The 22,649-nt window shown below is 40.9% G+C and overlaps 2 protein-coding genes across 5 annotated transcripts; one reads left to right on the top strand and one right to left on the bottom strand.

Moving 5' to 3' along the window:
* Nucleotides 1-508: 508 nt before the first annotated feature.
* DERL2 (derlin 2) lies at nt 509-16,144 on the bottom strand. 4 transcript variants are annotated; one of them, XM_073316029.1, is made up of 7 exons: nt 16,029-16,144; nt 13,533-13,598; nt 10,803-10,876; nt 10,171-10,264; nt 8,891-9,086; nt 7,258-7,348; nt 509-1,016 (listed from the first exon to the last, which is right to left on the bottom strand). In XM_073316029.1, exons 1-7 carry the CDS (start codon nt 16,119-16,121, stop codon nt 911-913), a joined length of 720 nt encoding a protein of 239 aa, XP_073172130.1. In that variant the 5' UTR covers nt 16,122-16,144; the 3' UTR covers nt 509-910. The 4 variants fall into 4 exon arrangements, with proteins under 4 accessions (XP_073172130.1, XP_073172131.1, XP_073172132.1 ...); XM_073316032.1 differs by lacking the exon at nt 509-1,016 and adding an exon at nt 2,290-2,333; XM_073316030.1 differs by lacking the exon at nt 10,803-10,876 and having other exon boundaries at nt 10,171-10,293.
* A 299-nt stretch (nt 16,145-16,443) lies between these two features.
* On the top strand, nt 16,444-20,194 carry MIS12 (MIS12 kinetochore complex component). Its single transcript, XM_073315099.1, has 2 exons — nt 16,444-16,530; nt 17,696-20,194. The coding sequence occupies exon 2, from the start codon at nt 17,734-17,736 to the stop codon at nt 18,367-18,369; it is 636 nt and encodes a 211-aa protein (XP_073171200.1). The 5' UTR covers nt 16,444-16,530; nt 17,696-17,733; the 3' UTR covers nt 18,370-20,194.
* Nucleotides 20,195-22,649: the final 2,455 nt, after the last annotated feature.

Genomic DNA, 22,649 nt, shown 5'->3' with positions numbered 1-22,649 from the left:
AGGTAACAAGCAGTCACAAGACATTTTATTTTATTCACTCACTATCTCAAAGCTATGCGTATCCCAGTCTAAGAGCTACTAGTCTAAATTATATGGGGAAATTTTCACAGCAGTCTGAATAATTTGCTGACCACTTTGGAAAAAAAAGAGCTAGATTTTTCAGAACTATCCATGCACATTTGCATTTGCTACTGCATGTATAAGCATGTCAGTGAGATTCATACCTGGCCATTTGCACACACGTAGTTCAAAATAATCTGGATCAAGATGTATTCTCAGCCTGCAAGGTAGGTTCATAATAGGGCTCGTACTGGAACTACAGCAATCTACTTTCATAGAATTAGCAAGGTAAAATTTGCACCATCCAAAATTAAAATCCTGTCTGACTCAAAAGAAAACAGGCTTGGAAATTTAGTGTATTTTGCTTCACATCAGCCTTCAACAACGAGAACAGGGAATCACTTTAAAAGATCTCACTCATCTGCTTTTTATCCAATGAGAAAAAAAGTAAAAGCCAAAGTTTTATTTTGTCCCTCAAAGTTTCCCATACAGTTTCCTGTATCAAATAACTTGGAAAAAAATGCCTTAGAAACATTTTTAAAAGAGTACACATGGTCTTGTTAACTGAAGTTAACAGGAAATGGTTTCCAGTTGGGTTGGTTGGTTTTTTTGGGCTCCACTAGATTATGCTTTCAGTACCAATGCAACAAAACCCCTGGTGTAGAGAGACACTGGTAGTCTCCTGGAAATGTCTTGGACTAGTTAGACTGCCACATCATAAAGTGCTTCTTGTATTCAGAACCATAAAGCTATAAAGTGTCCTTTCTGCAACAAGGAGTAAGAGAATTCCCAATATGGTACTTCAGTTTAGTTCCTTCCAGTTATGTCTGGGTATTGGCACAGCCATTTATTAGCCTCCGAGGCGCTGACCTTCACCCCATGCAAATCCTCCTGGTCGCTCTTCGGGCAGCGGATTGTAATTGGGATCATCTTCTGGTGTATCAAACATTGCTTTCCTAAAAAGCAGAAGTTATATGTAAATACACAGTTCACACTTGAGGCAAGCAGTCAATGTAACATTCTCACTACAAGATACAGTATGCAACAGTGTCAGTCATCTAAATCCAAGTCACATTTGTCCTCCAGTTGAAATCCAATCAGCTCATATGGGGCAGATCCTATGGTGCAAGCCCTTCAAAATTAAAAGTTTAAATAAGATGATCATAAAACACTCAAGTTCAAATATGCCTTACTCCTAACAACAGGGTTAGTGAAGTTGAATCGATGGCCTTGTCTACAGCAGCTACAGAAGCCACGTTAGCACATCTCCAGCAAAATATATCTAAACATACTTAAAAGAACAGCATTAACAGTTTTCTTAGCCAGCAGAGACATGACCCAACTTAAACCAATTTACAGGAACATGCTACAGACTAGGTGGGACCAAGATATTGGGTGAAGTATTTTAAAGACTACCAATGAGGCTGGAATCAAGTCCTTGATTTACCTCAAAAAACCTTCAGTATCCTTTCACTAACAGCCTCTATAAATATAGTTTGGTAACCTAGCTAACAGCACAGTTCAGCCACAGCAATTCTAGTCACTGAGCCATATTTTCATCTTTTGGCAAGAATCCTATAAAGAAAAAATGTAAAATTTTCTGACTAATGAGTCTAAGGCATGGTCTACATTACAGAGTAAGGTCAACGCAAGGCAGCTTACATCAACCTAATTATGTCAGTGTACACGCTACAGCCTTGCTCCCACCTATGTAAGTACCCTATTACACTGACATAACTCCACCTCCATGAGAGGTGAAGGGCCTGTGTCGGTGTAGTTAGGGCAATGCAGTATCCCTGTAGACACTGCATTACTATGATTGGCTGTTAGCTGGCATTCTTGTCAATTTCTCGGCCCCCACTGGCTGCCCTGAGGCTCCTGGATCCCTTGCCGGGAGGACGCAGAGCCTTGGGGGGCAGCCAGGCTCCCAACGGCGGGGAGCCAAGAGCCCAAGGGGTGAGGAGGGGGTGCCAGGCGGGGAGCTGTGTGTGGAGCGGAGAGCCCGGGATCACAGCCCTCCACACTGACCCTCTGATGTCAGTGGAAGCGCTCCTCATGAGGACGTGCATCACCAACAGAAGGAAGGTAGCGTGGACATGAACTGCAGTGGTTGTAAGTCGACCTAACATAGGTCAATTTAAGTTTATAGTGTAGACATGCCCTAGGATTCAGGTCACCAGGCAGAAAGATTTTAAAGCAATCCCAACATGCCTTCTTTTTGATCGGTGCTTGGAATCAACTTGAAGCTCTAAGGCTGCTTGCTGGTTTCCATGCTGGATAGGAAGGAGAGTAAGTATTAATCTAGGCAAACAAAAGACTAAGAAGGTTTGAGTACAATTAAATTATTTAACTTGCTAGTCAGCATGGGTGCTATGCTGTCAAATGAAAAGATGGACGATGAATAATTGTGAGGAAGGGAGCAGTAAGCATGTTGATTGGAGGAAAGAGCCTGACTTTCAGGTCTGATTTCCAGACATGATTCACTATTACAAAATGTTATTGCCCTAACAACTGGAAGACAGGAACTCCTAGTTCACTCTGTGCCAGGTGTTAAATCAGTTGCCGAGGGAACAGGTTTATGTGTAGTAGCTCTTTATACTCCTGAGATAAAAGCATCTCAGTCTTCCACACATTTTAGTTTGGTCAACTAACAATTTTATAGTTATCATTTACATTACTACCAAAATGGAGTGGTTACTTACCTTTAGTAACTATGGTTCTGAGTTACTGTTGTTGTCCATATGGATTCCACAACCCACCCTGCAACCCTGTTTTTTTGCCGTTCTCTTTATCTGGGATTCTGAGTTAGCAATGGAACTGAAGGATGGTTATGGCTTCTTTGGGTGTGGACAAAAGGGCATGCATGGTATAAACACAAACCAATGGACACTGCTATTCAAAATATTCTAATTTCACACACACATGCACTTAGAGTGGGATCTACATGAACACCATATTCTAAGAACCACCATTGTTTCCTGGTTCTGAGGGGGCTACCAGAAAAAAAGCCACATTTATGTCAACCTCTAGTGTTCCTATGTGAAATACAGCAGAGAGTCTCTTGAAGTAACAGCTAATTATGAATTTCTTGTAATTTAAAAACTGTCTTCCTTGCCACCTAGTTTCATGCTGACCAAGTCAGCCAAAGCCACAGTTAATTCTCACTACTGAAAATTATATAAACAGCACAACCGGATTGAAGGAATTTGAAGTAAAGATATATGCATGAATCTGAAACTGTCATGCTCAGTGGTTGAAGCAACAAGACTCAAGACAGGTAAGGAGAAACGTTGTATTTTTCATATGAGCTAACCTTAAAAACAGTTTCAAATTTCAGAGGCACCCTACTCTAAGCCAAGAACAGGCAGCTCAGGGAACAAGGACAAAAATAGGCTCCAAATTCATCTAAGCTACAGCTAAGCACAAAGGGGCATACTGTACTTGTTGGTCTGAGGGGGAACTAGTGAACAGGAAGTGGCAGCCAAAGAAAAGGAGTCTTCACATCAGTCATCTGCATGGAAACAGATGAGTGAACAGTACTGAGCAATGAAACAAGAGGACATGGAGGAAAAGAAGAAAAACATGAAGAGAATTCAAACTAGCCATAGGAAAAACAGGGCAAAACTCCCCCGTTAGCCAAAACATATGTTGGGCAGAGTATTATTACTAAGTGTTGGGAAGTTATGTGAACTGTATATTATACTCTCCTCACAATTCTGTTCACCCGTGTCAAGTATTCCGTAACACCTTGCATTAGCTGAAGTAAACTTTGGCTTAAGTAAATAGGAAAAATGTCAGTATCAGGACATGAGTGTGTTACCACAGAAACAGGTAGGGAGTTATTCTCCACAAGCCATTACTGGAATGTCCCAAAGGAAAAGGATAAGATATATGATTGTTCAAGCCTGATACCAACCTAGGTGCCTTCACGCCCCTTGGTACGTGAAATGCACATGTTCAGAACAATGACAAGGGACACACCATGGTACCAGAAAAATAAAATACAAAGATGATTGGTTAAATCTAGTTTCAGATTATGTACTCAATACCTATTACTTATAAACAGGTGGGTATAAAAATATAGCTTTAGGAGTGTAACTTTGGAAGCGCATCTTATGTAAGCTGAATGTAACAATGCTGCATGAGATGGCTTCCCAGAGATTGGTATTGTGTTGAACCTTTTCCCTTTACTATATTATTATGGGATTACGGCAATAAATCTGACTGATATAGCTTATTTGGTCTCTTGAATATATTTCATAACAAACCAAAGTGTGGTCAAACAATTAACTATACAATTTATCAACATCCTACGGTTAGAGGAAGTCCTTTGGGAGAAGTATACAAACATAGAAAATCAGACAAAAATATATAGAGAATGAAGGGATTTCAATTTCATGGGTTCAACTGAAACATGAATAAATGATAAGCAATAGGCCACATGAAGTTGTCAAGAACAAATTATGCCAGAATAACCTAATTTCCTTTTTTGAATACAAAACAGGAAACAACGGACTAGGCAGCAGGTACTGCTAAAAAAGATCTGGGGGTTATAGTGGATCACAAATTGAACTAAGCCAAAGTGATGCAGTTGCAAAAAAACTAATATAATTCTGGGGCATATTAACAGGAGTATCATACGTAAGACAAGGGAAGTAATTGTTCCACTCTACTCAGCACTGGTGAGGCCTCAGCTGGAGTACTGTGTCCAGTTCTGGGTGCCACATTTTAAGAAAGATGTGGACAAACTGGAGAAAGTCAAGAGAAGAACAACAAAAACGATAAAAAGTTAAGAAAACCTGACATATGAGGAAAGGTTAAAAAACTGGGCATGTTTAGTCTTCAGAAAAGATAATGATGAGGGGCCTGATAACAGTCTTCAAATATGTTAAGGTCTGTTATAAAGAGGATGATTAATTGTCCTCCATAGTCACTGAAGGTACGACAAGAAGTAATGGGCTCAATCTGCAGGAAGGGAGATTTAGGGTAGATATCAAGAAAAACTTTCTAACTAGAAAAACAGCTAAACACTGGAATAGATTACCAAGGGAAGTTGTAGAATCCCCATCACTGGAGGTTTTTAAGAACAGGTTACACAAACACCTGTCAGAGATGGCCTAGGTATACCTGGTCCTGAGTCAGCGCAGAGGGATGGACTAGAGGACCTCTTGAGATCCCTTCCAGCCATACATGTCTCTTATTATTTAGAATTAAATTACTGTAGGGTGGCACTATAGACTACTTGGAAGCAGGGAAGTTGTAGTGCATGTAAATGAAGAATGATGGGATAGAATAATTATAGCTTCCAATTAGCTTTATTAAAAGATGTAAGGATGAATTTCTTACAGCTAACATTTAAAAAGCAGTATTTGGAGAAGAAATAATAGGTCACTGTAGTAGTAAATATTTCTTCATATCTATGGAGAGCTGTGCAAACATTAGCTGATCTTCATAATATATCAGAGATAGACAAGTGTCTCCATTTCACAGTTGAAAGGCTAAGGTACAGAGAGGTTGACTTGTTAAAAATCAACAGAAAAGTCTGTAGCTGAGTCAGAATTACAATTCAGGATTTCCCAATTCCCGAAATCATACTTAATCCTGTAGATTATGCTGCCAATCAAACCAGTTTAAGAGATTTCACCTCTGTGCATATCTGTTTACCAAGTGCCCAAAATCTACCAAGTAATTTACAAACAAAGAATTAGACTGGATATAAAAAATTATACCCAAGATCAAAACTTGAGCAAAGAAAGTGAGAGTAAATTTAGCTTTCAGTCTTTGGCAGTAGTATAAAAGTTTGTGCTGTTATGTAAGGCAAACACTGGCTGACACTAAAATAGCTAAAGGAATTATATGATTATATGTTCACAAAAGGAATGACAGGACACTCAGAAATATTTTCAAAAGGGAGGATGGAAAATACCGAGTTGAAGACAAGACTACAGCAGACACATTTAAGAAGATTGCTATGTCTGAACATTCACAAATTCAGGACATGACAGGATTCATAACCAGTCTTCTGAACAAAGCGACAACGAAAGAAACTCAAGTAGTCCCAAAATATTGGTGATCAGATACTAGACTGGACCTTAAGTGAAGCCCTGTGGATAAAATCATAGAACAAGAACTGTCCCTCACTTGGTCCACAGGCATCCACTCTACCAGGTGAGCCAAAGGGAACCTTCCAATAGCTGATAGTTTAGACCACATCTGTATGCGGGGGAACTGACCAGCATAGCTATAACTATTGCTGAATAACTATTCCATTATAGCTATTCCAGTATGGTTTATCCTGCAATAACTCCTTTGTGAGAGCATCTATTCTGGAATAAGTGATTTTATTCCAAAATAATTACTCAGCTATCAAAGCAAAGTAATTATTCCAGAATAAAAATCGCTTTTATTCCAGAAGAGTGTCCACATGGGGGACTTATTCTCAACAGCTATGCCAGTCCATTTTCCCATGTACACAAGGCCTTACTTGTTTAAAATATCAGGCTTAGAATATCCTGACTCCCCAGAAATCAAATCTAGACAGGATCATCTCAGCACTACAACATTCTGAAGGCAAGAATGCCAGGCAGTTTGAGGTTTTAAAAGCTGAGGTCTTGTCTGCTCTACACAGAGAATTTTCAAGATGTTTAGCCCGACCTTCAGGAAAGTTCCCCATATCCATTCTAGTGTGCAGTGTTCCAGTTGGTTACTATTCTCTGCCTAAGAGGTGAAAGAATATGAATGGCACTGTGTGAACAGCACATGATCACAAAACACACGATAGACTCTTTTGGATGGTGGGGAGGGAAGGGGGTATCTACCCAAGTGTAAAATATTAGCCACGTTAAGCTTCTCACTCATTTTGTGTATTTTACACTCTGAACTCATACTGACACCCTGTCCTAAAATGGGTTTCTTTTAACAGATTCAGATATATTTGGTGCATAGTTAGCATAGGAGTTCTTGGATCTTTTCAGAAGTTAGACCAGGTCTTAAGAGTGTCTCTTGGATCCTCTCCCACTCTGGTAACTGTAACACCCATATGACAACTACAGCAACTAAGTAAATGGAACAGTATGATGAATTCAGTGCTATTTATCTCAAATTTCCAAATTCACTTGTATTTGAATTAGTTTAAAAAAAAAACATTGCGTACAAACACATTTGTCCATGTGCTACAAACTGGAAGGTAACACTTACAAAAGAGATGGTGTTTTCAGAAGCCGTCCACCACCAGGCTGATTAGGAAAGATATCCTCTAAGAAAAAATATATGTGTCCAACTGCGATCCCTAGAATCAATAAAAAAGAAAGCTGAAATTGAACTGGTGACTTTCCATATTGCCATTATACCACCTTTAAAATGTTTCAATAGATTTTTCATAAAATAAAAAAAAAGACAAACTGTGTGTTTGATGCCCTTTATAAATAGCATGATGTTAAAAGGAAGTAGCATGTTACTATATACTGCAGTATAAAACTCACTGCCATATAAAACACTAGAATTAAGGGCCATACTAGAAGAGATCTATAGCATCATGAGTCATATAAATATAAGAAAAAGTCTGTCACAACCGTCTAAACAATTTCATGGTATGGTTTCATTTGTACTGACAAAAATGTCAGAATACAAGCTGCCTTACACAATTAAGTCTCACGCCCACAGTCAGCCATGTATATCTGGCTCTCTCCAAGTAATGCAGAAGCAAAACACTACACTACTTGGAGACATTACAACACAAGAGTAAGCCACCATGTACAAGAACAATGAAAACTGGTAGAACACAGTACCCTGTACATCAGACCATGTAAACAATTAGGTCACAACAAAAAATAATCAAGTGGCCTCCTTGCTGCTTTTACATTTTTTTCCCCCTATATGAAAGAGGTTAATAGAAACACTACCAGTAGAATAAGATGACTCCTTTAGTTAAAGGTTTGTCACCTTAATCCCTCAGAGTATAAAACTCACTATTTAGCTAAGGTCCCATTTCAGAACAAAAAACTTTTTCAGAAGTCTTTAATGTAGAACACTGTTTCCTCTTCCAAAAGAAATAAAGAATGTATCAGATAATAAGTTGTTCAAAGCACTTTGGAAAACAAGTCTTTTAAAAAAAAGCTGAAATATCAGAAATACCAAAGTTACAAATACTTGTCAGATGTGTACCAAGATAAACTGAGCAAGACAGGTAGAGGTGGCCTTTGGAACAGGGTTATGCAGTAAGACCTCTCAGATCCCACAAAGAGTATTGGATCTGTTACAATCACTCATGAAATAAGCCAATCCCAGACCATTGCTCCAGCTCTGAAGACTTCCCCAACCCAGTTTCTTCTCTAAAAGGGTGGCCTGCTTTCTGCTCAGCTGTGTTCAGTGAGCACTTCTGGATCTGAGGTAATTCCAAAAATCCTTGTCCTGGCAATCACAGCACTTTCTTTTGAAATACCAGTGGGGCCAGTACAAAGAATTATTGATGTGTGTGGAAACTAAAGATTCCCAATGCACACACCTGATTAGAAGAAGTGACTCTCAGAGGAGCAGCATAGAGAGGGAACTGCTCATGAGACAGAAAAGTTTGAGAGATCCATCACCTACACCATCCAGGCTAATCCTGAAACCATAACCAACCCTGTCACTGGAAGCTTATGGATATCTACTTACCTCTCTAGTAGTGCATTAAAGCACTAATATGGCCATAAAGAGCCAACATGGCCTGATAATCCCTTTCTCTTTGCAGGAAGAGGTACTAAGCAGGTGGAGAAGAGACTTTACCTACCAGTAGTTTATGACGGAGTGCCCAAAAAGTCTAAGGATTTCATTTTTAATAGCTTCTTACCCAAAAGATCCACAATGATGGAGTTCCCCAATAGCAATGAAAAGCCCATGAGCACCCAGGGTAGAAATGGGGCCTGGAAGATGAGAAGACCAAAAAAGTTCATACGGACGTAGGGATTCCTGCGGCTCCACACATACACGAGCATTATTGTAAAGGCCTGACCCAAGAAAACCAAGTTCACAAACAAGCCAAAAAGCTGACACAAATAGTTAAAGAAAATATCAGTGCACGTATAAAATATCAACTTGTAGAAAATTAAAATATGAATACTGGGGCGAGAGGAACCTATGGGCTGCAGAAAAAAATCATTTTGGAGGCCACTCATGGCATCAACAAAAACAGACATACCTGACCTTTGATTCTATGGTTTTCCAAACAAACTTAAATATTTCCTCAGTCAAACCAGACACCTATAGTTTAATCCCCCTTAAATACTCCATGCTGCAAATACACTATGAGGGGTTTATTATTACAGAAGCTATTTTACACACAGCATCTATATTGTGTGGGGAGGGGGTGGAGGGGTAAATTCACCAGGAGAACAACATTTCCTTCAATCCTCACGATAATACTTGTACAGTTAAATAGCATCTTTCAATCTAGAATCTCATCTTTATAGCCTTAACTCAAATATTAAAGTGCAAAAGATCAATTCCACATTTAATAGTGTGGAAGTATAACATTGTATAAGTATAACGTTGTATAAGGGGACATGCTGGATACATTGTATACGAGAGGGCATGCCAAAACATGTTACAAAGTATCTGAGGGAGCACACGTAGGGACAGTTAGCTTTTGAATGGAGAAGCAATTATGATAGAGCCAGCACGTCTAAGAAGCAGGCATCAGAATGGAAGGTGTGAAAGGCAATTAGTTAAGTTAACTGGAAGCTGTTAAAGGAGATTGTTAAGGGTGGCAGGTAATTGAAGATACGTGACTGGTCTCAGGGATCTCGAAGGGTGGTGACTAAAATCTTTTTCTTCTTTTGTCTGTAACTTCTCTGTAACTTGTTCTCCAAAAAACTGTATAAATTAAAAGACACAAGCCCCACTCGAGGGGGGGCTCACTTCTAAATGTATTAGCAGAGCAGCTTTGCTAATAAAACAGAGTGGTCTGATAAATTGTGAGTGAGTCAAACTTTGACAATAGTAACCACAAGATCTGGAAAGTTTTGAAGCCCACTTAAAATAGAGTCATTCTGACCTCACTATACTTTCAAAGCACAGGGTTTGTGTTCTCCGTGTTAATGGTAGCTGTATTAAAACAGTAAAAAAGGATACAGTCATTAACAGTCCACCAAAAAGGAACATAAATACGAAGTCTGCTGTCCGACCTCGGAAAGACCCCTCCTCAAGCATTCGGCAGTAACGATATCTGAAGGTGTAGGTCAGGAAAGTCTGATACTAAGCACATTCAGCAGAAAGATGAAAAAAATCAAACAGCTTTTTACATACCTTCATATAGGTTTTATATGTAGAATTCCCCAACATCCTTCACAATCGAAGGATTTTTATAGTAGATTACCAAGCAAGTATTGAAATTGAATGAAGTGAATTTGATGGTCTCAGTCCAGTTCCGAGTTAATGGACAAATATTCACACCACAGAAAAAATACCTGCCCGATTAGCAGTCTTATTGGCTATTTTAGTAGAAAAGTCCGGTACTACAGAATGAATTCTCACTCCTAGTACTGTTCATTCCAAATCAAGATTGAAACAATGAAAGCTCACTGAAAAAGAATTACTGAATTAGATATTTAGGGTGAAATCCTGGCTCTACTGAAGTCAGTGGCGCAGAACTCCCACTGAGTTCAGAATGTGGTGCAGAACTGGACCCTCATTCAGTGTGGACACTGACACACAGCAAAGTTTTGCATTCCAAAGAGGTGAGATACACTTTTTATAAAGGATACAAAAAAATCATATTAAATAAAAAATTAAATCCAACTGGCCCAAAGAATAAGTAATTTGTAATCAACCTCCATACCTGTCAGAATAAGACGAAAACAGATAAGACAACTTAAATATAAATGGTAGCCATCTCAAGTATTTCTCTACACAGAGAATACAGAAAGAAGTTTCTGTTTAATCCACACAAGCTAAAAGAACTTTATGAACATGGTTTTTGAACATTGTAATAGCGAATATAATGATCTTTTTCAATAGTCTAAGACTCTAAAATTCAGTAAACCTTATTACTTTACATTAAAGACTTGGGAATACATTGCTATACCCAAATTTTCCAAGTAAACAACGGCATATTTAAAAGCAAAGTATACTATAACAAATATATTTTGTTCATCCTGGCAGCAGTTTAGTTTTAATTATATGCAATACTTAATAGTATATTAGTAAATATACGGTAACATATTTTATAAAAATAGGAAAGTCTTGGTCTTATAAAACTTCATGACAGCGCTTCCTTTTGCAAACAATTCTTTGCAGAGAAGAAAATTGAAACACTAAATTTTGTATAATTACTGGGTTTGCAGAATAGGTCAGTGATGCATCTTCAGTTCTACCATATCAAAATTCCTCTCCACAATGAAATACAGACTTGGATTGAAGCAAGATTAGTTCATCTTTAGGAAAGCTAAAGCAATGTTTACCCGAAGTAAAATGTGTGCTCAGATAGAATTCAAAAAAATTAATCTGTCAGAGGTCAGTATGATCACTTAGAAACATAATTCTGCATGAAGTAGGAGTAAGGACAGCTTGTCAGTTTGACAATTCAGCTGTATTTCAGAACCAACAAGCTTTCATTGTAAGCAATTTTTTAGCTTTGTTATTGTGTTAACAGCTGAGCTGAATCAGTCAGACACATCCTGGCACCCTGAAACAATCTTTCAGAAGAATCCTTAGTGTGATACGAGGTGTTGCTCCTTCGGATGCCTGCTCACTTGAGAAGAGCTGGCAGGCAGAAAGAGTGACTAAGCACTTGGCAATCTAATTTTTAATCCATGTGAAGACTGCCCAAAATTTTATCAAGTTTATTTGACTTTTAACACTGCTTTAGTGTGAGCACTCTGTGTAATATGACAATACTACCTAGAGTACTGCATCTGAAATTATGTCCCCAAAACAAGACAGCAGAGCACCATCACCCAAAACATACACACTGCAAAACGGAAGGAAATTACTCTGCAAGTTAGACTGAAAATATGTAAAAAGAAAGATTACTCCTGGGGAAATTCTGCACCACTGCACATGCGCAGAATTGATGTCCCCTGCAGATTTCTTTGCTTCCCTGCAGTAAAATGACTTTCTGACAGGGAAGCAAAGGGAAGCCACAAGAGCGGTCATGCGACCCTCCCCAACAGTACGTTTCAGGTGCCCAGGGCAGCCAGCAGAGAAGTAAATCACTGTGGGGCAGGAGGCAGGACTGGGGAAAACCTGGTTGGTGGCTCCTATCCTGCACCAGGCTCAGCTGCTAGTCCCGGCTGGGTTGGGTAGGACAGGACTTCCTCTCCCCCAGCACGGCATCCGGGGCCGGGTCAGACCAACCCCCAGATTTCTCCCCTGGCTGCAGGAAGCTCTGCAAACTCCTGACACAGACACTTCCTGCACCCATTGCTCCTCAGCTGCAGGGGGAGGGATTCCTGTACAGGGAGCTGCTCCCCCCTCCACCCAACCCCAGTGCATCCAGACCCCCTCATACCCAGACCCTCCCGCCAAGTCTCACTCGCCCCCCTGCACTCTGAACCCCTCCCCTCAATGAGCCCCACTCCCACTGCACTTGGACCACCAAGATGACCCACATGCAACCAGGATCCCCACCCACCAAGCCCCAACCACCTACACCTGAATCCCCATCCCACTGAGCCCCACTCCCCCACCATCTGAGCTCCCCACTTACCCCCCACATCTAGACCCCCGACAACCTCTATCCCCCCACACCCAGACCCCCCACTGTTGATCCCCAACCACCTTCACCTGGACCCCCCTGCAGAGTCCCATTACTATTGTACCCAGAGCCCCCCAACAAGCCCCTGTGCATCCAGATCCCCTCCACGCCCGGATCTCCCACTGAGCTGCCCGCACCCAGATTGCCCCACCCAGAACCTTCTCAACCCACACCTGGATCCCCCCACACTTGGATCCTGCCTTGCTGAGCCTGCCTGCCCACAACGAGGGGCAAGGCCCTAAGGTATTTCTGGGGGCAGGCTGGGTCCTTGTGCTGTGTCATTGCTGGGTGCAGCCTCACCAATGAGTCCGTGTCCCAGCGGGGAGCTGCACAGTGATCTCCCACCTCTGCGCAACCCAGTGGCCTGTGCTCCCCAATGCCATGCAGGAGCCTTCATATTTATTTCACAAATAAAATTTGCAGAATTTTGCAGAATTTTAAAATATTGAGCGCAGAATTTTAATTTTTTTGGAGGAGAATGCCCTCAGGAGTAAAAGATAGCTCCACAAATGTGTGTGTAAGCAAATACAGTTTCTTAGCTACTGTTCGAACAATGTGAACTATCAAAGCAATGAGTTTTTACCACTACTTACCTTCACCTGAATGTTATTAGAAACCTTGCAGAGGAAAAAAAGATATTCCAATATACTCAATGTGCAGTTGTGAAAAACAAATGTGTTGCAAGCTTAATAATTTTCTTACAAGGATGACACATTTAACATTCAGAAAAAATACTTACTTGAAAGTGTTTAAATATTAATTCAGGGTTAAAATACAGTTGAAATGGTGTGATTAGTTCTAATTGCTGAAATACAAGAGAAAATATGTGACAGGATCAATCCATTAAAGTCCACTTCATTTACTGTAGAGACACAAATAACCTGTCATTGGTACATTAATATCTCATGTTCTCTTATTTTAAAAATTATGTGCAAAGCCTAAATTCAGCCAACATATACAACCCTATGTTCCTTTTACAGTCATGCCTGCCCTCTTCCTCTGCCTCCCCCATTTTGTCCTGTGCCTACCTATCACACCTTAGTCCTGTTTAGATTTCAAGCTCTTTGGTTTAGTGGCTATCTTCCATTTTATGTTTGTAAAGTACAAAAGACAGCGAGGCTTTGGTCCAGAGATCTGGATTTGGCTCATTTCACATCTGAAAAAGTTTTATTTCGTATGCAGGGCTCTGCAGAGTCATGAAACAGAATAGTCTGGATGGGGCCTCTGAGCACTACTATGACTATATCATTATTCATTATATAAGGCAATAATTAATAATCTTTCTGCTTTAAGGAATGTCAACATCTTATATTTTTTCCACCGTATAAAAGCATATTCCCCCCTTTACTCTGAGAAATAACTACTGGACGCTCACCCTAGTTTCACTGAAAACCACTGAGTTTTCAGAAGAATTTCTTGGCAAAGTTTTTCCTTCTCAACACTCCTTTCAAAATAATAGCTGTTTCACAGCCTTCCCAGGACACAAAAACTTCTTCAAAGACTACATCCAACATATATGTACGGTGCCACTAATGATATGTTTATGTTGCACATTATGCATATGTGTCTAGAACATAAGAACGGCCACACTGGGTCTAACCAAGGGTCCATCTAGCCCAGTCTCCTGTCTTCAGTGGCCAACGGCAGGTGCCTCAGAAGGAATGAACAGAACAGGTAATCATCAAGTGATCCAACCCCTGTCGCCCATTGCCAGCTTCTGGCAAACAGAGGCTAGGGACACCATCCCTGCCATCTTGGCTAATAGCCATCGATGGCCCTATCCTCCATGAATTTATCTACTTTTATGTACCCCAAGAGCTCAGGTGGCTTCAAAAAGTGATATTACATTATATTTTTTTAACTGACATGTTAATCTTAAATGAGCATGTTTTTAGATTATTTGTGTCCAGTCACTTGAATGTTGAATTTGATTTAGTTGGGGACCGGTCCTGCTTTGAGCAGGCGGTTGGACTAGATGACGACCTGAGGTCCCTTCCAACCCTGATATTTTAGGATTCTATGAATGTGGGAAACATTAGCAACCAGCAACCAATTTTTCATGTATTTGCTTGGGCATCACTTTAGCAGCTGCCATTACTATAATAACCATTTTATGAAAGGGCTCTGTCATATTTTCCACACTTCTCCAACGGCTTCATTAATAAGAAATTTTATAACTCTAGCAAAATGCCAGGAATGGATGGGACACCATTGTGCTGGGTGCTTAACGATTCTGCAGAGGCACAGAACAATAGTGAAACACTCTACACCTCACAGTACAGTGGCTCTGTATTATAGCTACCAGAGAATGAGTCTCGGAGAACGGTCTAATCCACTCCTCCCCCCCCCCCCTCAAAAAAACCACATACACAGTATCTCATGTGGGTACCTGATTCCTTTTCAGTCCCTGTCCTTATCTGTGGTGTAACTGTTAAATGTCTTGCTACCCTCACCCATTTCAGTGCTGGTGGGTTTGATTTTGTTTGCGCATTCAGCACAGGCTCCATGTACACCTCCGGAGACTCCTACAAAAGTGGTTCTCAATTAGGGGCATATGTACCCCTGGGGAGTATGCAGAGATCTTCCAGGGGGTACATCAATTCATCTAGATATTTGCCTAGTTTTACACCAGGCTACATAAAAAGTACAATAGAAGTAGTACAACGTAAATGTCATAAAGACAACATGAGAAAGTCAGCCTTTTTTCTGTGGTAGTGTGCAGTGACATTTTTGTATTTTTATGTCTGATTTTGTAAGCAAGTAGCTTAAGTGAAGAGAAACTTGGAGGTATGCAAGACAAATCAGAGTACGGAAAGGAGTACAACAGTCTGGAAAGGGGGAGCACCACGGTCCTCTGGGATAAGGGAGTGACAGAACCACCCGGTCCCAATCCAGTAGGCAACGTAACGCCCAGTCTGCAGGGTCGTTTCAACCAGGATCGCTGTTCGGCGTCTCCGCAATGGACCGACCCAGCCGCCCGGATTCAGAACCGGCAGAAACGCGATAGGGCGGGAGGGGCAGGGGAGAGCGAGGCCAGACTCGGAGACCAAACCGGAACCGAGCCTGCCCCTTGCTCCGCTCGGCCACGCCTCACAAGCGCGGGCGAACCAGGACGTAGCCCTCCTCCCTCCCCCCAGGGGCGGGCGCTCCAGCTCACAGACAGCGAAGGGGGAAGAATGAGGCTGCCGGCCCTGCCCTCGGGCCCACCCCGCCGTCCCGCACCCTCCTGGCTCACCACGGCGGCGGTGGTGAGGACGCAGGCGGTGGTGTAGGCCCGGGTAACGGGCGGCACCTGCAGGTACTCCTGCCGGAAGGTCTGGTACGCCATCTTACGGCTCCACTTCCGCTTCCGCCTGCGCGACGGCTCACCTCATTTCCCGCCCCGCCCCGCCCCGCCCCGCCCGCTACACAACCAATCGGCGCTGCCGCCCGGCATCCAAAGCCAGCCAATCCTTCGCTTTCTTTTATCTCAGCGATTTGAAGCGGAAAAAGCGCTTCTTCACGGACGCTCCCGCGTCCCTTGTCAGACGTGCTTTGTGATTGGGCGGGGTATTTTCTCCCCACCCCCAGCGCTCCGATTGGTTTGGGAGGTGGGAGTCGAGAGCGCGGGCGCGGCTGGAGGCGCTGAGTGGTGGCGCTCCTCCCGGGGGCGGGGCTTCGAATGAGGCGGGAAGCGGCGGCTGGGATCGCGGGGTCCGCGCGGGTCCTGGGGTAGCTCGAGAGCCGCCGTCCGCCCGGTGAGAGGCCAGGGGGCGCGGACGGGGAGGCTTCCCCACGCCTGCGGCCCCCTCTCGCTTGGGAGCCGAGCCAAAGGGCTCGGGAGCCGGGGCTCAGGCGACGGTTCCTGCCGCGGCCTGAGGGCCCAAGCAGCCCCCACCCCTTGGGCCTGGGGAGTGGTCGGGCCGTGGGGATAGAGCACCAGAGGGGGCTCGGTGCTGTTTCGACTGGGATCTAGGGCACGTCATTCCCCTTCCCCGTGCCTCAGTTTCCCCATGTGTACAAGGGGGCTAGAGATCCTGACCTGCTTTGTAAAGCGCTTTGAGATCTGCTGAGGAAAAGCTCTCTATGAGAGCTGCCTGCTGCTGTCTTCTCTTGCCCTGTGTTGAATTTTCTGAGAGCCTAATGCTGTGGCTAATTATCTAGGGGGGAATCTCCCCTCCCCCTTAAGTATGACCGATGTCAGGCACTTAAAAACCTTCCCAAGGTGTCGGTCTGGTCCTTGGTCTGATTTGAAAAGGCTTGTGGACAGTAGGGGTCTGTGACTGTTAGTGGGATAGAGGCTGGTACACTGCTTAAAGGCGGAGCTCATCCTATTATAATGGACTACCTGGGGTCTTGGTCCTACCCTGTCAACACAAATGCCTGAGAAGACTTCTGTTGGAACACTTACAGCACAAAGCCTTCACCTCCAGTGTGACAGGGAAACAGCTTTTATATACAGTGTGACAGTTGTATTGACAATCATGTCTGCAGGGCTTTTCCAAACAGTTCCGATACTGACATATTTATCTATAGCACAATGTAATATGTTCAGAGAGGTCTACAGCTGTTGACACAACACATCACTTGTGCATTCAAACACTACAAAAGGAGCTTCCATTTACATTCTACAGAATCCCTCCTCACAGCCAATGATAGAATTTTGATTTTAATATAAGGTTCTAGTCATGGTTAGCACTGGTAATAGAATAGGATGTAGTTTCCTCTGAGCCAAAGACTGGCAAATTATGTCATGCTGGGCAGAGACAGGACTAGATTAAAAACCAAATTCTTTAAATTCCCCTAAATTTGAAACTTGAACTTTGTTCTTCATAAGTGAGGTTAATGCTGTAATATACTGCTAATACAACTCACCCTTTCCAAAATACAGATTTGTACTTATGTTCCTTTTTTCCTTTACAGATTTCCACGCTGTCTATGGTTGGTTTCTTTTAGCCAAGATGTCAGTGAATCCTATGGCATATGAAGCCCAGTTCTTTGGTTTTACCCCTCAAACATGTATGCTTAGGGTCTACATTGCATTTCAAGACTACTTGTTTGAAATGATGCTGGTTGTGGAAAGAGTCATTCTGAAGAAACTAGAGGGCTTTCCTGACTCTAAGATCAGTCCATTCCAAATCCGTAAGAGCACAGAGAAATTTCTTCTCTTCATGAAGGAGCGCTTTGATCACCTCTTCAGCAAAATGGAACAAATGCTTTTGCAGTTGGTGTTAAACATCCCTAAAAATGTTTTACTTCCTGAAGACAAGGTCCACGAGCAGTACCCCTATAGTAAGGAACAATTTCAAACTCTTCAAGGTGAAATTGATCAGCTACAGAAACAATACAAGGTTGAAGTGTCTGCTGGACAGGCCCTTTTAGCAGAATTAGAAGAACAGAAAATGGTTCAGGCAGAGCTTGAGAAGACCCTCCAGTGGTTTGATGGGCTTGAGAACATATGCAGAGAGCACGGGACTAGCAATTTAAAAGAAAGCTTTGCATTCTTGACACAAACTTCTAAGAAACTGCAAGATATACTAAAGGAAGTTGAAAAGAAAAACAAAAGATTGCAAAAAAGTAATCTCCATGTAGTGTAAAGGAAGTACTGAAAGGGCAGCAGAGAAACCAATAAGACAGTACTTGTGTTACAATACATTTTTTGAGATCTCTCCAGAAGCATTTGTATATAAGGTTTTGGGGGGGTTTGCCCCCTCTTCCTTGCCATACCAGTTTTTGACTGAAAGCTGGTGAGTGCAATATTCTGGCAAACCATCATTTTCCCCTCCTGAATTCGATATATACTGCTTAGACATTTCTTTAAATAGATAAACATACCCCCCAAGAGTGTCTAAATGAGTTGTCTAAATGGTAGAAGTGCAGATGCAAAATAAGTGTAATGAAGACTTCAGTTCTCTGCATAATTCATTTAAGCTACCTTAGTAGATAGGAAGCTTTTTCTTTAAGGGTAAGATGCTTCTAACATTAAACTATTTTTTTGGAAGTCAAGACTTGTCAGTATTGAAATGTTCCATTTAGAAATGTAAGAATGTGACATCATAGTAAAACTTAGGCCTTGAGGAGAAATATATTTAATAAATTTTGGAGTTGGAATTAATCTAGACAACGGTGAGTGGTTTCTAAAACGGAGGGGTAAGTTATTACTTCCAGTATTTAAAAAAAAGAAGAAAAAGTTTGATATTCTGAAGGCGTTAACAAAGACAGGACAGAGGGCCTGGATCTTTTCTGTTTCTAGTGGGAGCATTTCACAAATATTAATCAGTAGTCATACCAATTTTGCAAATGGATAGAGTTAGTTTTGCTTTGAGCAAGAGGCACACACTGTACAGCGCTGTGTGTGATAAGGGACAGATATGAGCTACAGTGGAATAACTCAGACTCTGGACTGCTTTGAAAGTTTTCTTGCACCATAGCATATATCGTAGTGTCAGCACAGCATTATACATTGTGCAACTCTTGCTAAAAGCAAAAAACTTAATTTGCCCATGTATACAATGGGTATATTCACCAACCTTACATGGGTGTTGTGAGGACTGATTAATATTTATGAAGTCCTTTGAGGTCCTTGAATTAAGCTTACTTTATATGGACTTGTTCCACAATCCATCAAAGTAAATATGAATCTTTCCATTGACTTCAGTGGCTTTTGGATCAGCCCTTATGTCCATATTAGTATAGTAAAAAGAAGCTTAACTTTTACAGGGGCAAAACTTCCTTACTTTTTAAAAGATACTTGCTTGAAAGATGTTAAACTTCTGTATAACTTGAGAGCCACTTAAATAAAAATGATACATAAAGTGACAAAATTATTTTTTCAATGCATTCTGAAACTATACGTTCTATGAAATTTGTCAAATACCTGAAGATTCTGGATCAGCTCAATATGCTCAAAGAACAGGTCAACAAATTTCAAGTGTCCACTGATTTTGGGTGCCTAGTGTGACATTTTGTGACTCACCTTGGGCACCCGAAGTCAGTGTCCACATCTGAAAGTTTGGCCAAAGACGTTAATTTTTAATGTTTAACACTAGTCTTTGCGTGAACTAACATGCATTTAATAACGCCTAAAGATTTTCTAATGGAAATCATTCTGAAGTATTATTTAGAGACTCATTTTGTATGTATCACTTAAAACAGTGTTTATTTTTCTACATTTTTTGATCAGTAAAATCTAAGTGTTTATTTCCCCACCACTCATTCTTATATTTAGTAAGCTTCTGTGCTACTGTATGGCTCCAGCTAAAACTATAGTTAGAGGATTAGGAACAGATGCTGAATAAGAAGATTAATTTTTAAGATGCAGCTTAGCCTGTCTTTTATAAATAAATAGTTGTGTTTAACTTTTTCATCCCCCAAATCGCAAAGGCTGTTGCCCATACTTTGAACTAAACTCTTTTATGAAAAGTCATTTGTCTGTCACTTTGTAGAACTTGCATCCTTTTACCATATTCTTCTATTAAGAGTGTGATTTAAGTGAAAAGTAAATAAACATTCCAGTAACGTGTAAGATAGTGTGATGCATTTTTCGGTTACTGCGCTAGAAAAATCTCATTCAAAAATCTTCATTGCTAATGCGATTTTTTTCTGCAATATGACAACAACAAGTCTGTGGATATTGTTTTGTCAGACAGCCACAAGGGAGTTTAGTTTTCATTCTGAACAACAGGGAATATTAATTGGAAATCTACCTCAGGACAAAAAAATTAAATTGGTAATTTAAATGTAAAATGAAGTAAACATTTGGATGTCAATAGTAAGAGTACAGTAATACAGACATTTGGCAAGGCAGGGGATGAAGAATACAGATGCCATCTTTTCTTCAGAGTACAATTAAGAGCTCCTGTCTGAGCCTGACAAATCTACTGTGTTCTTATTTAAATAGGTCAATAAAAAAAGAGCTATAGCACAGGAATTATGTTGATTTTTTTATAGTAAGCAATAAAAAGAAACTCCATGTGGGGACAGGGAGTGGTAGGTGAAGACACACCCCCTCCCCCGATGATACTGATAGTGTTTATCATTCATTGCTAGTGATGTCAGCATTTCCCCAAGGAGTGGATCCTTCCTTAAATATCCCATGGACTAAGGAGGGATTACTTTTAAAACAACAAAAAAGGATGATGTTTTGAATAATATTATAATGATGATGAATAGTGCTGAGGATAGGGACTGGCTTGGGATAAAATGGGTACCTGTGTAGACTCTATAATGGTGGATTTTAAATCTATTCACCACATACATATTCTCCAAGCTGGATAACAAAAGCAAAACACTCTCATTTTAACTGCACTTTACTATGATTTTAAGATCACGAACAATGGGTATTTTGAATTTTGGGCACAAACACAGATTCAAATAGATTTTTTTTTTTAAAAAAATCATTGGGTTTAACCCTGCTAAAGGTGGTTGGTTTACTGGGTCATCCAAACTCCTTACTAATATATGGCTGTGTCCTCAGATAGACCCGAGAAGTTTGTTGTCCATCTATTTTATAAGGATATAGAATATTCTCTTATTTTAAGTGAAACAATGTTAAAAAACCCAGCCAGAATGTTCCAGCTTTTGGGAAGTTTGCAGGAGACACATTTCTACATGCACCCTTATGCAGACTGTATATATTTTACCTTTCTCAGCAATAAAGATACATTTGAAACACTTCACTACTTAGTATCAGTTGTAATAGGCAATGTGGATTCTCAGACTACAATAGGCACAGTATGCAGAAGGAGTGTTGTACATGTAGGCATCAATATGCAAAGTACCGAGGACCATCATATGCTCACCAAATGCATCAAAGCCTACAGCTTTATTGCCATTATTAATAAAATTGGGTTGATATAGGTTCCTTGTATAGAGGTAAGTCTTGTATGATATTACACGATAGACAAATTGTATTTCTTTTTTGCATTAATAATTCACTAGCTTGGACAAGGATAAACAGCCATTTTGAACTGGTAGGGTTCTCACAACCACCAAGAGGTTCAATACACTGAGAAATTTTTCCTTTGTTTAGGCTTCTCACTGTCTAATTGTGATTAGATGACTGCTGGCTGCTGACACAAATTGTTAGCACAACTGAATGGCATATGGAGGTGGTCTTACCTACAAAACAAAAAGTAACTTCTGCCATAAGCCCCCTGGAGCTGTCAGCTCCTTAGATTCAACTGCTATTAAATTATATAACCTGATTTCTTGTCTACATTTTTCTTTATTAAATCAATTTTAAGGATAGAAGCATTTATCTGTGAGGGGTTGAATATTTTCTGGCAGCAGTTGCCAAGGCTAATCCCTTTTGAAGAAGTGATTAATCCCTTTGGGGGGGTGCCTTCATATTTTAGTAATATTCTCAGTGGAAAAATAATACAGGAACAATTAATGTTTTTGTGTGCATCAGTAAATTATTAAAACACACTTTTAAAAAAGCTATTTTTATAAGACTATTCTTGGGAGCCAAATGTGTGTTCAGGAGAAGTTTTGATATAGGATAAGTAATGTCCATTTGCGGTCAAGCTGTCTTATGCAACTGTTATGTCCTCGGGTGAGTTAACAGAGGTAACTAATGGGGATCAGGGCATGCTAATTACCTTGGTTTTGCACTGTTCTGCACTAAGATAGGGTGCTAGGATTTTTGGCTGTCATTTCAAGCAGAGTACTATACATTCTTTCAAAACCATCATGTCCTTTTTTGGAATTTTCCCTGCTAAATTGCCATGTTCTAAACTACAGTTTATCTAATATGTGGTGTGAATCAATGGAATGTGGGTTTAATATGCTGCTATTGTCACATTAGACCAGTCATGTGCAGTTATAATTGTGTCTAGTCATTGAAGAGGGGGACAAACTGGGATGGTTCCCTTTT

The sequence above is a fragment of the Lepidochelys kempii genome, chromosome 17, assembly GCF_965140265.1.
Source record: "Lepidochelys kempii isolate rLepKem1 chromosome 17, rLepKem1.hap2, whole genome shotgun sequence".
Lineage (NCBI taxonomy): Eukaryota > Metazoa > Chordata > Testudines > Cheloniidae > Lepidochelys > Lepidochelys kempii.
Note: the sequence above shows the minus strand (reverse complement) of the source record. Positions and strands in the feature narration are given on the sequence as shown.